Raw genomic sequence first — 19,167 nt, 5'->3', positions numbered from 1 at the left:
TTCAATATAAATATATTTTTAGTTAAATAATAGCAATATAATGGAAGCTTTTTTAAAACCATATTCCTTAATTTAAATTTTTAAAAACATGACCTTTATCAAATTTACTAGGTTTTCTAATAAAATATAATAAATTTCAAAGTTTTTGTTAAAATTTAACAAAAATACATTTATAAAATGTGATTATACATCTTAGCATTGGGGAAACAATGGAGACTTTCAAACTTGCGCAAGAAAATATAATATTTAAAAATACTCAAAACTCAACAAAGACAAGATAATTTAACAGCAAGAGAGTTTAAGACATTTCCAAAAATTAATCCTCGGGAGGTTATTAATAATTGGAAATTAGTTCTGAACTGTCAAATAATACTGGTCTTGGTTGCTATCGCCAAGCGAAAAACTCTTATATCTGAAAAAAATGTACTAATTGTATACAATTTGCCAAAGAACATTTACATTGGTGGAGCCAGATAATGGATTACTGTTCTCTCGTCGGAAGAATCCTATTAAAGTGATGGAAGAACATTTGTAAGACGAATGAAGGGAAATATACTGGACCCCAATGACAAGTAAGACAGTCAAATTTGGCGGTGGTAACATTATGGTGTGGGGCTGTTTTTCAGGGCTAGGTATGGGTTCAATTCATATCATAAAAGAAGCTATAAACGGAATATGTAGATACATTATAAACTATGTTATGTTTGGAGAATCCTGCAAATGGCCTCAAACACACACCTACGGTTGTAACCGAGTGGTTGCATTCCAATGTGTTACATTACTTCAAAAGTCAAAATCGATAAAGTAGAACCAAAGTTATGGACAAAAATATGAGACAACCTAAAAAAATATTGATATTTTTATAAAATACCAGAAAAATACAAATTTTTTAAGAATTGTTTTTTTTTGCATTTTGACCAATTAATTGAATATTTGGTGCATTGTAGTTTCAACCACTAAAAATATCACAAGAAGTGGACAGATGACTTTGGCTCGTAGTTGTCGCTGGTATTGTAACTAGTGTTGAATATAAAAGGCGTTTTGTTGATTTTTGAGAATAAAAATTAAATACTTGTACTCTTTGTGTTGTTGTCTCATTATTTTTAGAAGCATTAATTCTTCAATGTGGTGGATACAATTTTATTGTGGCTGACAGACAGTCAGCTCTGTCAGCTTGTATGTAAGCACTCGTATTATTTTGCCTTTACAAGTAAATGCTGTTGTTGTGTACGTTTGCAGCTGTTGTAGGTATGTTCGTCGGTAATTGAGTTTTTTGTTGTTCGAAAGAAGTTGTGTTTGTTAAGGTTGAATTAGTTTGATATTAGCAAGCAACATGAACGGTTGTTAGTAACTTGTTAAATTGAGTTCGAGTGCAGTTTTGTTTAGTGACAGGGAAGGAGAAAATTGTATTTTTTTTGTTAAATCAATGGAGTAAAAATTTAGTTGACTTGTTTTTATTTTATCGCATTCGTTTTCTCTGGATTTGATTCTGCAAATATTTCTGTTAAATTGCAATTTGTTTTAATATTAACTGTTTAAGTTTTGAAAATATATTTTACTCTACATTATTTAAATTTTACACGTGTTACCTTTGGCCTGCCAAAACAACAAACAGCAAAAACTTGAATAAATAATTATATTCATGGCAAACAAAAAAAAACTAGATAAAACAAAACTTCAGACACAACAACACTAAAAACTAAAGAAACAACTCAAACCAAAAGAAAGAAAAAAAGACATGTGGTTTTTATAAAATACAGTGAACTCATTTTGCTAGTGTTTACATACAATACACGTTTTACAATTTAATTTCGGTTTTACATGGAAAACTCGCTGAAAAGACAGGCGGCCTTTAAATTAGAAAACGTCCAATTAAGTTTTAACGTAGACGTCTGAAACGAGTCGGAAATAGTTTCACTCATAATTTATCACTCTCACTCCGATTAAATTGTATGAATGAAAAGAGAAAAGCTGATGCAATCCCTCAACATACTTGCGACTTTTTAAGCAGACAAACCACAAATCGTAAGAAACATAGACGAAGAAGAAGAAGAAAATCAACCCGCCAAATCATACAACCAACCAACTTCCTTTTTTGTTTGTTAAAACACATTCACTCACACGCACTCACTCACCAAACACATTCTCGCACATCCATACACACGTTTCCCCATACAAACTATTTCTAATTGGATTTTAAATTATGGCTCGTATTCAGGCCGGTGATAATTTAGTACCACGGCAAGTGTTTGAAATGCCCAGTACTACTACGGCAGACAACAGCAAAGATGTGCAAAATTGTGATAGTTCCAGTCAGGGTTCTGGTGTTAAACTTAAGAAACGCATTGGCCTCTTGGATGGAGTGGCCATTATAGTTGGTGTCATTGTTGGTGCTGGTATTTTTGTCAGTCCCAAAGGTGTTTTAATATACTCCGGCTCAATTGGCCAGTCGCTCATAGTATGGGTGCTCTGCGGCATACTGAGTATGGTGGGAGCATTATGTTATGCCGAATTAGGTAAGTTCAATTTACTTATGCATTCTAAGAGATAATAATTACTACATATATGTTTTTTGTTAGAAAGTTCTTTATATGTTAAATTTTTAGTACTCACCTCACCCCCCCATGAACAACACCACTATCACTTAATTGTAATTATCAGGGCAACCAACACTATGCAATATCGTGGTTTTTTTTTTCGTTGTTTCTCCGTTTCAAACAATTTTCAGAATTTTAGCATCGATTTTTAACTAGTGCATATGTTTGCATATTACATCATATTTTTGCATATTTTGCTTTGTATAGCTTATTTTTGCATATTTTACCCATAACCCTAGACACAAACCAGTTGAGTTAACAGAGTTCTGTTTAAAAGTTTACATAGTACGTATTCAAAATGGAATAATAAGCACACGGTTGGACCAAATGGACCACTAATGATGGAAACGGAAACTAATCTCCTGCTTTTTCCAAAAACTAAGGCAAATCATAAATGTCAAACATATTTTTATATTTTTTTGGAATTTTTAAAATAGACTTATAATTGATGGATATTGAATCTAAATTTCTGGAAAACGGGAGAAGAAGTCCGGGAAGTAACAGTGCGAGTTTTGATAGAAAAATTTTAATTTTTCGGAAATTTAAATTTCTTGGGAGGATGAATCTAAATTTCTTGGTCCATTTTGTCCAACCGTGTGGTTATTATTCATTTTTGAATACACTTCCATTAATTTACAATGTTTAACAGAGCTATTTAAACTTTTAAACAGAACTCTGTTAACTCAACTCTAGAGTTATAAATATTCTTCTCTGTACTTCAAAAATTAAACGCACTCATGTGCGTTTATTTGTTACAGCACAATTATTTATTTCAATATGTCGTGGCATTTGGCCGATTTGGACAAAAGATCCAACGTCCTCTTTTAAAACATAGCATAAAAAACTTTTTAGAGTTTATTTTTGGTTACCCTGGTAATTATTTTTACCAGAAAATTTTTGTTTGTTTAATTTTTTACTAAGGATTTTATAATTAACTAGCTGTCTCGGCAAACGTTGTTCTGCCATACAATTTATTTCTAGTGAATATTTGGGTTCCAGCGGTATGAAATATACTCCACGACCTATTCTCATACTTACCAATTATACATACATAATTTCATAAAAATCGGTAGAGCCGTTTCGTTCTGTTTGAATTATTTGGATATTTTGCTAATATAAAAATACTTAAATCGCGATTAAAAAATGTGTAAATTTGGGGTTATATGTATAAAACAAATGCAAAAAAATGGAAACAATTTGTCTGGATAGGGACCCCCTAATGACCTAGCAGTATGAAATATACTTTATGACCTATTCTCATACCTACCAAACATACATACAAAATTTCATAAAAATCTGTTGAGCCGTTTCGGAGGAGTTCTAACACTAACATTGTGGCACGAGATTTTTATATATTAGAAGATTAACTTTTGGTTAAGTTTTTCTTGTTAATAGTTGTAAAAAGTAAAAGGTTAAATAAATTATGGATTAATTTTGATAGCCTTTTCTTTAGAGTTTTATTCCTAATATAATTAACACGAATGACCAAGATAGTAGTTTGTTTTTAGATACATTCACAAAACATATTTATTTACAATTTTCACCCTTTGGCGTTTGTAAATTTTTGTGTAAAGAGTTTTTATAATAAATTAAAATTTGTAGGGGATGGATGGTAATTAAACAAATTCTTAGCAATATATAATAGTATTACGTATCACTATATGTAACTTGAGAAAACTATATTACAGCTTAAAAAAGAATGCGTTTTTGGCCTTGATTTTGTTTTAATTTTTTTATTTACAAAATAATTTTTTTTAAATATGCTGAGATGGCTTTTCTAAATAACGCTTGAAATACAGTGAGTGACAATACGAACTTTTTTGAAAACTATCTTCCGCAATTTTAGTTTTAATAAACATGACAAATTATAAAAGTATATTTCTTGTGATAAATTCAAATTTACTAGATTTTCTATTAAAAAGTTTAATAAAAATACAGACAAAGAGCAATGGAAACTTTTAAGCTTCTACAAGAAAGAAGACTAAAACAAAAAAAACGATGTAAAACCATATTTTATTGCTACTTCAATATTTATTTTAACTCTATTATTTTTTATTTTTGGACAGTAAGTTTTGTTAAATAATAGTGAAAATTGCTGGAGTCATGATTCGCAAAAATTTAAAAAGCTAAATAATAAATGATTTTAGAACTGGATTAAAGCAAAAAACTATATGTGATACATATTCAATTAATCAGATGTTTTAAAAAAAAAAATTCGTAAGACTACTACTCCAAGACAAGGTAATTTAATAGCAAGAGAGTTTAGGAGATTGTCTAAAATATTAAACTAGTTTTCATACAGTAAGCAGCAGTGTCAAGCCAGAAATGGAATATTATCTTTTTGGATGAATCCATGTACAATTTAAAAGGCAGTGATGATAGAACATTTGTTAGACTCTTTAAACGATTTTACCTATACGTTGACGAAAGTATGCTGCTAGTTAGAATGAATTAAGAGACCTAGAATGTTGAATTTTGATACAAATCGGGTAGTTTACAGTGAAGAGTAGGTGTACACAATGTAATAAAACAATTGTGGAGAAAAGGATAAAAAATCTAAATAATTTAATAGATTTCGTATTTTTCATTCAATAATATTTTAGTTAGTAAACACTTATTTAGTAACGTGTATCACCGTATTTAGAATATAAAGATGAAATGCTATGACAATTTGCATTTATTTATTTTCCTTTCCGCAGTAAAACTCTTATTTGTACAAAATTACAAGTAAATGAATATTCGAACAAATAGCAACCCTTGGTTTTTAAGTTTACTCAGTGTTAAGGTTCAATTTTATTTACATACTATCCTATTCCGGAGCGCTTTGCTATACCAATCTTGGTAAAATAAAAAAATTGATAAATATTTTATAAAAAAATAAATGAGATGATTACCGACATTAATCTGTAATCATCTATGATACATTTTATCATATCGAGAATTTTAAATAAAGAAACCCGAATTTTTAGAGTATTTTTTAAAAAAAGTCAATGTTTGCAACTCTTTTCTGTGAGGCACTCTAATATACATATATCTGTATGTATGTAGGTATGAATATAGAATATAATATTAATTTACATATTCCACATTGTTTACTTACATAACAATTCGCTTTACACTATTTCAATAACAATGAATCACTAAAACCATTGAATATTTTGTATTATCTGTGTAAAATTTTAATATTTCTTATTATCTCTATTTTTGTTTTTAGACTATTTAACATAATGTGGTCTTTTGCCTAAACTCTTCATTAAAAACTTATAAAAAATAGTTTGCTGTTGCTATTTGAATATTTAAAAATCTAACAGCAAATACTTTTACCGTTTAAATACATATAATCTACTATAATTTAATTAACTTCAGTGGATTAGACAATAATAATTATTAGGAAACACCAAGGGCATTTCAACGTTTTCTGAAAAAATAAATTAAGAATGCTAAGTTAGTAGCTTTTTGTTTGTAAGAAAATTATCAGTTTTTAGGAAAACTTTAATTTGAGTGTGTTAAAAAAATAGCTTGTTGATTATGGAATTTTTTAGACTTGAACATAATAACATACATATAATCAGCATAACTGCAAATGCCGAGTGTAATTCCATTTTCGATCGGAATAGAATTCTTCGACAGCCCTGAACATTCACAATTTTTTGGAATAATTTGAATGATGAACTTGTTATTGGTCTATTTTGGTTAAATCTTTTTTGTTGTATGATTCTTCTGCATTTGTTTTGGAGCTTTAGGCATAAAGCTCCAAATTTTTCCAGTCCCGAAATCCCTGGACTGGAAAAATTGCGGAATTCCCGGAATTTCACGTCCGGAAATTCCTGCGAAAACCGGTGGTTGTGGTATGTGGCTTATTCGCGCAAGATAAAATCTAACGGTGAAATCGCACAATATCGGTGGTCAGTTCACATCAGTGAGATGACCATGCACTCAAATGTCATTAGCTGTGTGGCACGCAGGGACGTCCTGTCATCCGTAATAATCGACCTATAGCAGGCCACCGTCCGCGAAGCTCGCGGAAAATTGTGCGAATATAACACCAATTTTGATAAAACAATTTTTTCATTTACACGTGTTGTTGAACGCTATATCCGTCCATGGTGGATATACATCAATTCGACAGACGTAGTTTCAACAATGTGGCCGCTATCAATCGTCAAAGTTCGGAAGTCCCTTTTGGAAGACCCTTTATTTTGAATTATGTATTTAAATGTATGTGTTATGTTAAAAACAGTTTTGAAAGGTTTGTTAACGCTATTTGTACAGTTCGCTTCAATTTTAAAAAGAGAGGAAGTTATACAAATAAGAGAAAAGAAAGTTATAGAATTTAAAGATTTTGTGGAAAAATTTAATAGAATAGAAGTTGAAGTTACTGCCATTCGACATGTCCATGTTCACCAAGGTCTTAATCCAGGAACTAGTTATTATTCTTAATATAGTAGTTAATACAATACAGCTCTGTATTCCTCATTCCGACAACTCCCATGCCTGCTTTGACAAACATGTAAATTTATTCTACAACATATATTTATAACGAAAAATTTTGTCCCACAAACTTATAGTGGTGATTTAACATGACCTTTAAAATTATGACATAAAATTTTGCAGCGATTGATTAAAATGTTCTAATTTTGTTGTTCAATGATTTTGAAAGACGACTCTTAAAAATCACTTGTATAAATACAAAGATATTCTTGTATAAATATTTATTGTTAAATCTACGTTAAAACTACACCTCAATAAAAATCATGTTTGTTTACTTTTACAATGTACATACATAATAATTATGTATTTTGTAAATATCTATAACGATAAATAAATATGTACGTACGTATTTACAGGTATTTGTTCCGATGACCAATTTATTTACATTACACATAACTAGTTATCATGACATAATTGCTGCGTACAAGTATAATTTGACATATTTTTTATTGGTACACGTTAAATGAATTTTCATACCTATAATATCGATTATCTATTTTTCAAATAAGTACGCAAAAATACTTTAAGTATTTATGTTGAAAATAAGAAAATACGGGTCACCATTATAGTTAAGTAACATGTCTGTATGTATAGTTATTTAGGTATGATAAATAATTTAGATAGATAAAATCAGTGTTACCAGTTTAGCCTTTTTATATGTACATACTTTTAAAGTTTTCTCAAAATACATGTGATTATTTTTGTATTTCAGATTTATACTATTGATTTCATCATACATTCTGAACAAAGCATCAAATGTGTATACCTTTAAAAGAAAAAAGTCATGTTTTGTGGTACATATTACATTTTTTTTTTTTCATTTTTGATTTCTACAAACAGCGAGGTATTTTTATACTATAGACCAAGATATTTCGATAAAATTTGGTAAATCAGCTTTCTACCAGAATAAGGGTTTAGCTCTGATAAATATCTTAAATATGTATGTCGTTGTTCAATGTAAATAAGTCTTATTTGAGTAAAAAAATACACCACAAAATTTTTGTGAAAATCTGCTCATAATTGAGAAAATAAAGAATGCTTTATGTTTGCATCAAACATAAATTTCATAAAGCATAGAAAATATTAATAAATAGGTTTCGGAATCAGAATGGATACAAATAAAATATATATAATCGATATATGTACATATATCCGATATGTACATCACTATGAAGTCCTCATTATTTAATCGCATATCGATATATTAACAGTATTTTTAATGCACAAACATTTTATTTATTTAAAATATAAATATGGGAAGTCTTAGCTTTATGTTTTGTAGGAAAATTGCATCTTTCTTCTGAATTGCTTTTTTACGTAGCTCCTGGCAACACTGATAAAAATATTCACTGCAGATACAATTTTTGTGATATCAATATTAAATTATATTATACAAGGCCATTCCAAAAACCGCCACATTATTTGTGTGATTGAATGTAAGAAGAATGGCCCTAATTTTGCACATTCTGGATTTTCGATACTCAAAATTGTTCTCCGTCGAGTTTTGAGATGTCAGACAATTTTTATATTCTATGTTTAAACAGATATGGGTAAATTAAATACAAAAACGGTTTTTAAATGGATTTTTTTAACATTTTTAGATGATGGATCATCATCAAAAAATAAAATAAAAAAAATTGCAAAAATAAGGGCGTGAATCCAGGGGATGAAAAAAGAAAAATTCCCTTCCAAACGGAAAAGTTTTAATATAAACAAGTAAGAAAGTATGTTCGGTCAAGCCCGACCATATAATACCTTACACTAAGTAAAAGAGCAAACAAATTTAAAATTTCAATAATTTATATTTTTGAGCGATTTTCGGAACTGGGCCTTATATGGGAGCATGACTAATTATGGAAAGATCACCGCACTATGGTGGTGTAGGGTATAAAAAGGAAAAAATGAATATGTAAAATAAATTTTAATTTATTATCCCCCCAAATGGTTGACCTGGATCCGCGTCTGCCCTAATACATACATACATATGTACATCTTAGCTTACAGAAAATTATAAATTATTTAATTAAAATAACAGTAGATAACAAATTTGAATAAAGTAAATTAGTTAAGATAATAATTAATGAGATTTCCACTAAAGGCGGACATCGGGATGACATCGTAGGGCGGTGCGAGAGGTCAAACTTTCAATAAATCTGCCGCATTGATAAGACTGAATTTTCGTGATGGTTCAGGTTATCAGCACGATCTTGATAGTCAATTTACATTAAATCCGCAAAGGGTAAAAAGTAGTTCATGCTTAATTTCATTTCTATTAGAACCAAATGTCCTCCATGTCCATATTCGCGCCAAAATAAATTGGTTATCATTGATATTTATTTGTTTAAATTACGACCTGAAGATCACATGTACTGTTGAATATTCCTAGAAGACTTGTGATTTAATTTGGAAAGCATAAGAAACATAAATTAATGTATAGCTAGTACAGCAAACATATAAACAATGATTTGCCTCCCAGAGTGACAAAAAAATACACACCACAATACACATACATCATTGCCACCCTGCAGATCATTGAACAATGTACAAATTTTGTGTAACACATATAAATAGTCCAGGGATTTTGATGATATATCAGCAATCTATGGGCTGATTTGGGTTATCTGGGGTCTTTGGAAAATATATTTTAAACAACATCGACTGCGCTACCTTTAAGGATCCAGAATTTATGTATGATCAATATACATACTTATACTTTGTAGGGTCACAAATGAAAATTGTAAAAATTAAAAATGTAATCTCAAACTTGTATATATGGTCTAACCACCAACCTGCAGAATTCTTTTTTCTAATTCTCTCTATTTTTTATTATTAAATGCTACATTCTGCATCCAAGTGGGATTATATATAATAGGAATAACTGATTAGTGTGAATGTGTAACAATTATTCAGCGAAGTATTTGATACTTTAAAAACTGCTGGGTAAATATAAATCATATACGTATGTACATTTATTCAATATTTATATTTACTTATATCTAATGTATGTATGGATATATCATGCGTTTTAAGTAATATCTCACTCCATAAAAGAGCGAACGAATTCTTTCCGGTATATTCGTAAATACATATTGTATGCATTAATTAGTTTTGTGCATACATACATATATAAATGATTTATTTTGGAAATACACATTTTTTACAAGTGTGCTAATGCCTAAAGATCCGATTAAGTTATTTAAAGATTTGTCTTTGTTTGGAGTCATTGTTGTCTTAAAACATCTTCACACGGCATGATTTTAATATAAACGTTATGATGAGTTGTTTTCATTAACCTTCGCTTTACCGAAGGTTTTTTATGTACATGGTTTACCAATACCCACCCGGGTGACACTACAGTTCTATAAATAAATGAGACGAACGAAATTTTAAAAAATTTAAAAAACCTTATAAAAAGTTTAAAATGGTTCTATTAAATTCTATAGAACTCTAGAATTTGTTCAGTGAGTACAAATTTCATTTAAATCGAAACAAAATTAAAAAAAATATTAAACCAATAAAATCGATGTGGTCACCCGAAGGTTAAACACAATTTATTAAAAACTTATTTTAAATCAGATTGTTTTTAGATTTCAAATATTACGAAACCAGTTTCTGGAAAAACTTTATATAATCGATCGCTTCTAGTCAAAGTATTTGTTTTCATAAAAAAAATGTGGATAAAGAATGTGAAAAATCTATTTTTTTACTGTCTCAAGTTCAAAAAAAGGGTCATTTACACAGGGCAACAAAATCCAAAAAAAATTTGAGGCTTTTTAAACCACTACAAAATTTTGATGTATTGTGGTTCCAGTAGTACGAATTAGTACATCTCACGAATTTACAAGATTCTTTGTAAGAGAGCTATATTCGGCTATGCCCAATCTTATATACCCTTCACCAAATTATACTTCAAAATAAAAATTTTAAATATTTTTAGGTAAACAAAATTATTTTTTTTTCAAAGTTGTAGTGTGTCGGCAAGAAACCAACCAATTGTAGTAAGGAAATGTAAGAAAAGATAAATCACGGTTTATTGTTGGTGTTTTGTTTAAGCTTTGATATTTTTACAAATAAAGCTTCAGTGTCTGTAATTCTCAAACACTCTATAGTTTTATTTGTATAATATCTTTAGTTTTTCTATAGCCTTTTGGGAAAAGGTTTCCTGATGATCTGGCCTAAGCAACCAGTGAAATGCGCATAGGAACTAGCTTATCCCTCAACAATAAATTTCAGTAAATTTATCAAATTAAAAATTGGGAATTAGCATAAAAACAATTTTACTAAAATTTTTCGAATTGTTTTTATTTTTTTTTAATTTAAAATATTTTTTTTCAATATTTTTTTTAATATTTAGCAAAAAAAATCGGGTTAAAAAATATTTTTTCCGATTTTGACCCATTGTAGGTCCAACTTTCTATGGTCTTATTTCCTCATCGTTGCAAAGGTCTTTCAAATATCTTTAATTAGATATCCATATTGTCTATATTAATTACTTAGTAATATAGATATAGGTCAAAAATATGTCAAAAATCTAGGTTGTTCTGGTTTTTCCTTATATCTCAGCCATTTTCTCGATTTTAAATAGCAACCGAGCTGGAAGAATTCCGGATATATTGATGTATAAATCGTGTATTTAAGTTATTTGGGGGCTTCGGATAGTTGATTTCAACAGACGGACATGGCTTAATCGACTCCGCTATCTATAAGGATCCAGAATATATATACTTTATAGGGTCGGAAAATTATATTGTGGAAATTATAAACGGAATGACAAGCTTATATATACACATATAGATACCCCACTCGCATCCCACTAAGCAATCAAAAGGGTATTCAAGGAAAAGACCTAAGCTTTTTTAGCAAAAAAAATTAAAAAAAGGTCCAATTTGAAAAAAAGTTTTTGATTTTGCAAAAAAAAAAATGTTTTGAGTTACAAAACACATTTGTAAAAAAAATATCGAGTCAAAAATAACCAAGTTATTAGCGTTTTTCCTCGTCATATATTGTATAAACAACTATGTTCTACCAAAGAATGATTTACATTTTTTGGTTCTACACAAAAATGCGAGACAAATAAGCGTAAACTAGTTCTCAATATATGGTCAGAGAAAACTCTTATATCGTTGCTATTTTTCATTGGAAATTATTGTTTAAAACCTTGTTAGAATTTTCTCTAGAAGATAAGATTTATTTCAAATGTTTATAAAGTAGTATTTAAATAGCGATTTTTTTTAAGATATTCAAAATAGTACCATTATTTACCCAATTTTACAACTTTCAATAGACTTCCGTCACGGTTTATATTTATCCGATTGCACTTAAATTTGGCAGTTATTAGTATTAGCAACTATTGAACAAAATAAGACCCATCCAAAGCAAAACTATGTATTTTTAAGAGCATGTCTAGTCATACAATCAAAAGTTTATTTTGCAAAAAATTTAAACAGACAGTTTAAAAATTTGACCCTGTATGTAAATTGGTTAGATTTGAGGAATGTTTCAGTATATGTGTATTTTCTTTCATTATGAAATCATTTTATTAAAATTAATCCAAAGTAAAAATTATAATTCAATATTCAAATTATTGCCAAAAATATTGCGAATATAATATAGTACATTCGTACTGCTGAACTTCCACTAACTATAACAGTTATTCAAAAGTATACTTTTACTTAAGCTATCGTTTTGTATATAAATTTTCATAAATAATAGACTTAGCTCGTTTACACACTAAGCTAATAATATGGAAAACATTTCGTGTAATAGTATCTTTAATGGTAACGCATACGCGATGTGTTGAACATACATATAAACATTATTTTAGTTTGAAGAAAACACGTTTTCTACGCGTGATATTTCCAAATGTAATATCAATTTTTCAAATCAGTGTAAATTTTGTACAATTACCGGTTAGAATTTGATAATAAAAATATGTATGTTAATAATTATCTTCATGTAAAAAGCACGTAAAATCCAGTATTTAATTACTACATATTATCTGTTGTGATAAATAGTCATACTGCATCCATATGTAGGTGCATATATAGTAGGGTGTGACATTTTGTCATGATTTTAGGATTCCCATAATAGGTACTGTTAGGGACTGTATTCAAAAACTACTATCTTTTTTATAGAGTTTCACAAAAGTAAAATATACATTTAATTACAATTTAAAGCTAATTTCACGTAGACTAATGTCTCTATAAGATTTAAAGTATGGGCTTCCATGTGCTTTTGAAACAAAAATATGAGTAAATATTTGTTAAACTTTTTAATATTTGTTTTCTTTTCTTATGAAAAAACGACTTTTCATTGTATGAGAGCATGTTGTTAGCTGTTATAAAAAATACATTTCGCTTCATTCTGAAGACACAAATTCGTATAAATTGTTTCAGCTAGATGCAGGATTGGAAGCAATCATAGTGCAATTGATACAAGTTTTTGTGTATGGGTCGAATTTAATTCTTTATTATCTATATATCCGATCGGGATAAAATTTGACATGGGCGTAGCCAAGGAGTATTCGAGTTAAGGTTATTAAAATGGCCCCTACAAATGATCCAGGGGCTCAAATTAGGTTACCTTCGACATGTAAAATTTTTAAACACGTGCAATATTTTTGTTTCCCATCCGATTTCAAAGATTTTGATATTTTTGGAAAGCGCTGATCATTTGTAGCACCCATTTTAATAACTTAAACTCGAATACTCCTTGGTTACGCCCATGTCAAATTTTATCTCGATCGGATGAGCCGTTTAGAAATGCCAGATTTATTTCCAAAAAATTTTGATTCTGCCCCACTGTGCATTCTTAGGAACAGTTCTACAACTAATTCTTTCATCTTTTTTTGTCAGGCAAAAATACTCTTAAAAACATTTCATCTCATCTAAAAATGGTGTATATCTCGATTAAAATTTTTAGAATGCGTTTAATATTAACGACTATATATTTAGATTTTAATTCTTAAAACTAACGTAAATGGGAATACTTTAATGTAATACAGTTAAAATTGTTTTTTACGCTGGTGCTATTATCTTTATCACTTAAATTAACATAAAATAGAATTTTATAAAAAATAAAAATCGCGAAAAAATTTACAAAAATTTCAACAAAATTATGTTATTGCACATATGTAGTTTAAATTGTATTAAAATTCTTTTTAGTTTTTAGAATTAGTTCCTTAAAAACTGAATTGTGACATCACTAAAGAATCTCAAATGGTTCTGATAACGCTTGTTCTAGAACTAGTTATTTTAGAACAAGTTTTAAATATGTTCCTGAAAATCGAAAAAAGTCCTTTCAAAAAGGACATTTAAGGATTAAAATATTCTACGACATTTTTTGCCGTAAAATTTCATTGGCGGTCCCCAAAGACTCAAAAGTTGTAAATAGAGCCCATTACGCTTATTTAGCAAAATTATACGCTATGTCGGGTCTGACATTTTTTAAAAATATCTCCAAAAATCCAAGTACGATCCGAATGAGCTGAAATTTAAAATGTAAATAGTCCATAAGGAGATCTACAAAATATATGTAAGTTATCTCTTTTAGTTCAAGAGATATTTAGGTTTATTTATTTTTTTTTTAATTCTGCTAGATCTTTATTTGGTTTTTTAGATATGGCGGGCCTACGCAGGTTCGAAATTTTTTTTAAAATATTATCTATATTTGTTATAAAATTTCGAAAACAATAAAAATAACATGCTAACAGTTATTTCATCCCTATAAAAAGTTACACGCATCCAAAGTTGGAACATGGCCATATTTTTTAGGTTTTTTCAAAAACACATTTTGCATGGAATGTATAAAAAAAATTTTACAATTTTTCAAAAGGGATCAAGGTTTGTGGAGCTACTGGTGAATAAATATAAGCTTTTGGTATAAGTGGTTGGTATTGTTGAAAACCTTAGGACTTGAAGCTTAATAGTTTGGTGAAGTGAAATAATTTTATGAATTTTTCGGAAGTCATTTACCTTAGAAACTAAAAAATTATAATATAGGGATTTTTCATGAACAAAAATATAAAGTTTGAATGAATATAAAATTTCAACGGTATGTACTTAAATCAATGGCGTTACAATTTTTGACACTTTTTATTTTAAAATACCAAAATTCCTAAAACGGGGAAAATGTATTCCAAAAACTGAGTTTTTTTAGAAAATACCCTACTGCGATGTTATTTACCGCGTGATAGCAAAATAATTTTGCACGTATTTGAGTAATATGTATATAGGGCTATATAAGCATGATGCCTTTTAGAGGATCGGTGCTTTGCCTATTTATAATTTTTTACTGAAACCAAACATTTTTTTTTTAAATTGTAAATGTTTGGATAAGTCTGGAGGCGACTAGGTTCACTTAAGTGAGCCAAGTTTTACTTTACACGCTTTTGCATTAGGTTCTCTTTTCGGGTCACATACAAATTTTATATAGTCCCGAAGAAAATTTTTTTCTACAAAATATAGGGACTTTTTTGGGAAAAAACTAGATCTCCTTATGGACTATTTACATTTTAAATTTCAGCTCATTCGGAGCATACTTGGATTTTTGGAGATATTTTTAAAAAATGTGAGACTCGACGTGTAATTTTGCTAATTAAGCGTAAAGGGCTCTATTTTCAACTTTTGTGCCTTTGGTGACCCCCAATGAAATTTTACGGCAAAAAGTTTCGTAGAATATTTTAATCCTTAAATGTACTTTTTGAAATGACTTTTTCGATTTTCTCGAAATATGGGTCAATTTGACCCCTAAAGATAGGAGATTAAGGAGGTTAGGAGATTAAGGAGGTTAAGATCTTCCACGAAAATGATCCCCATAAAATTCCACAATATAACTATGACAATAAGAATTCTCTCAGATATTAACTTACAAAATTTTTTTCAGTTAGTATAATGCTACCTTTGATCAATAAATTAAAACTTTGACCCACTGTAAAAAAAAATCAGACCAGCTGGACTATAAGTTTATTCTACAAATATGATCTACTCAACATGTCCTTTCAGAATTATAGGGTCGCTCTTCTGTTCCAATCAAAAAGTCTCAATTTGTTGGACAGTGTTATTAAATACATAAATAATATAGTATAAGTACAATTAAATATAAGTATTTACTAACTAAGCCATTATCATTTCAGGTACCATGATTCCCAAATCTGGCGGAGATTATGCATATATAGGAACAGCATTTGGTCCACTGCCTGCATTTTTATATCTGTGGGTAGCCTTGTTAGTTTTAGTACCAACTGGAAATGCTATTACTGCATTAACGTTCGCTCAATATCTCCTACAACCATTTTGGCCATCTTGTGAGGCTCCTGCCGTAGCCATACAGCTGCTGGCGGCTGTTATAACATGTATGTGAACATTGAATTTATTGTACTTAAATAATGCACCGAAATATTTACATTTGTATTTGTTTAATTTTTAGGTATTCTGACTGTTATAAATTGCTATAATGTCAAGTGGGTAACTCGGGTTACGGACATTTTCACTGGCACCAAGATTTTTGCCTTACTAGTGATTGTGGCAGCAGGAGCTTGGTATTTATTTGCTGGCAACACAGAAAACTGGAACGAACCTATGAAGGGCACTCTAACCCAACCGGGACTAATAGCACTGGCCTTTTATAATGGTCTGTTTTCGTACTCGGGCTGGAATTATTTGAATTTCGTAACAGAAGAACTAAAAGATCCCTATAAGAATTTACCAAAAGCCATTTGTATATCAATGCCGGTTGTAACAGTAATTTATGTGGTGGCAAACATTGCTTACTTTTCTGTGTTAACTCCTGAAGAGATGTTGTCATCCAATGCTGTGGCCGTAACATTTGGCGACAAAATGTTGGGTTTTATGGCCTGGTTGATGCCGTTCTTTGTGGCCTGTTCTACTTTTGGTTCATTGAATGGTGCAATTTTTGCATCATCACGTCTTTTCTTCGTTGGTGCTCGTAATGGCCATTTGCCGGCGGCTATTTCATTGATAAATATAAATTGTTTAACACCAGTGCCTTCACTAATATTTCTGGTAAGTTAAATGTACATATGACATGTTGAAAGTAAATTGAACTAATTTTTGTTTTTCTTAATTTTATTTAGTGTGTCCTAACTTTAATTCTACTGTTCATAAAAGACGTTTATGCTCTCATCAACTACGTAAGCTATGTGGAAGCTCTATTCACTTTAATATCCGTTTCCGGTTTACTGTGGCTACGTTATAAACAACCCAAAACCGAAAGACCTATACGTGTAAATCTTGCATTACCGATTGTCTTCTTAATCATCTGCCTCTTCCTTGTGATCTCATCGTTCTTCCAGTCACCACTTGAAGTTGGTATCGGCACTGCTATTATTTTATCTGGCATTCCAGTCTATTACATGACAATACATCGACCGGTTGGATGGCTCACAAATATGTCACAAGCCATTAATATGTGGTGTTCAAAATTCTTTATTTGTATGCCAAATCAAGAAAAGTTTGATTAAGTTTTTTTTTATTGCTTTAGAGATTAAATTATTATTAGTAATGAAAACATAAAAGACTAATTCAAATTAATATACAGCATTAAATGTACAAACATACATCTCCAAGTATGTTTGTATTTGTTGTATCTTTAATACATAATGTACATGTAGAATGTATACAATACCTAGATATTTACTGTAAAATAAAAATACTGAAGGGAAATTATTAGAAATTGCGTGCCTTTTGCCTCGCAACAAACAAACCATTTTTCATATAGACAGTGTTGTGTAAAACAAAAGTCTCAGAATATATATGCGCTCTACACTATGTTGTACTTTGAATTATTAAAGAGAACTGTTCATAAATATCGTTATTGAAACAACCTTTCTTTACACACATTTTTATTTGTTAATTTTGTTTTACTCAACGCTGTCCAATGTATGTATTTCGTATATCATAGAAAATAAGATTTACTTTTTTGGTTTACTTGAAAATATTCTAGCTCGAATGAATTCTTTACATTTTATTTTAAATATTTTGTAATTATTCTTTCATTACAATTTCTTATTGTTTTTCCTATTGAAAAACTTCAATCTTATCATGCACAAAAAGACATTTTTTTATTGTAGAATATAATTTAACGTACAGAATGTACTTTATGTACAGTGGCGAGTAAAAGTGTAACATGGTACAGTGGGCCCTAGTTCAGAATAATAATTTAGTTTCGACGAAAAAATGGATCCGGAATATATATGCAATATATTGAATATAGAACGTATGTATGTTTAAATTGTTCCAAATGGTGGAGTAGTTCTTGAGTTTATCGATTACGAATAAACATTCCTCTGTTATAAATATATATTGATTATATTAGGATAGAACCACTACTAAATTGACATACTTTATTTTAAATTCCCTTCATATTTAGAAATATTGAGCTTCATAACTGAACATTATATACCACGTTACACTTTTGCTCGCCACTGTACATATCCAATTTACATACATGCATATTATTTAATATTTGTATTAGTAATTATGTAATTTATTTATAATACTTAAGCATAAGTATAGTACATATATTATGTAAAGAAAACAATTAAAATAATTATAAAGAAAATGTATTCTAAAAGAATTAAGTTGTATAACTCGAAATAAAATTTTTTTGAATTAATTATGTATATCATATTTCTACATCAAACTTAAAAAAAAAATCCATTATTATTGATCAAAACTAGTAGGTACATATGTCTAAAACATGTTTGTGGGGCAATATTAGATTTTAAGTACAGATTTATTTTTTTCTTGGAACATAGATTTACTACGGTTATTTGAAGGTCCTTGAACATTTTAAATTCATTTTGGTTTGGTTTTTATCGAGGTTAAAATGTTAGAACTTTTTAACTGCTTCTCAACCGTTATATGGTTAACAACATATACAAAATTCGGAGTGGGATCATGAACAAATCTCCTAATATTTTAAGTTATAATCGAAAAACTTCAAAAATGTATTTTTAGGCATATCCTTATACTTAGTTATCCTATGTTTAAAAACATGGTCTTATATAAATCCCAAAAACCATTTTTCCAAAAAAGGATAATAAATTTAAAAACATCCT

At 29.3% G+C, this 19,167-nt stretch overlaps 1 protein-coding gene across 2 annotated transcripts; it reads left to right on the top strand.

The window, feature by feature from the left end:
* Positions 1-1,735: 1,735 nt before the first annotated feature.
* mnd (minidiscs) lies at positions 1,736-18,729 on the top strand. Of its 2 annotated transcripts, XM_065503840.1 has the most exons (5): positions 1,736-2,025; positions 2,219-2,516; positions 16,222-16,440; positions 16,515-17,110; positions 17,182-18,729. In XM_065503840.1, exons 2-5 carry the CDS (start codon positions 2,255-2,257, stop codon positions 17,566-17,568), a joined length of 1,464 nt encoding a protein of 487 aa, XP_065359912.1. In that variant the 5' UTR covers positions 1,736-2,025; positions 2,219-2,254; the 3' UTR covers positions 17,569-18,729. The 2 variants fall into 2 exon arrangements, with proteins under 2 accessions (XP_065359912.1, XP_065359911.1); XM_065503839.1 differs by lacking the exon at positions 1,736-2,025 and having other exon boundaries at positions 2,105-2,516.
* The last annotated feature ends 438 nt before the right edge of the window (positions 18,730-19,167 follow it).

Source organism: Calliphora vicina, chromosome 3 (genome assembly GCF_958450345.1).
Source record: "Calliphora vicina chromosome 3, idCalVici1.1, whole genome shotgun sequence".
Lineage (NCBI taxonomy): Eukaryota > Metazoa > Arthropoda > Insecta > Diptera > Calliphoridae > Calliphora > Calliphora vicina.
This window is presented reverse-complemented; position numbering and strand designations above follow the sequence as displayed.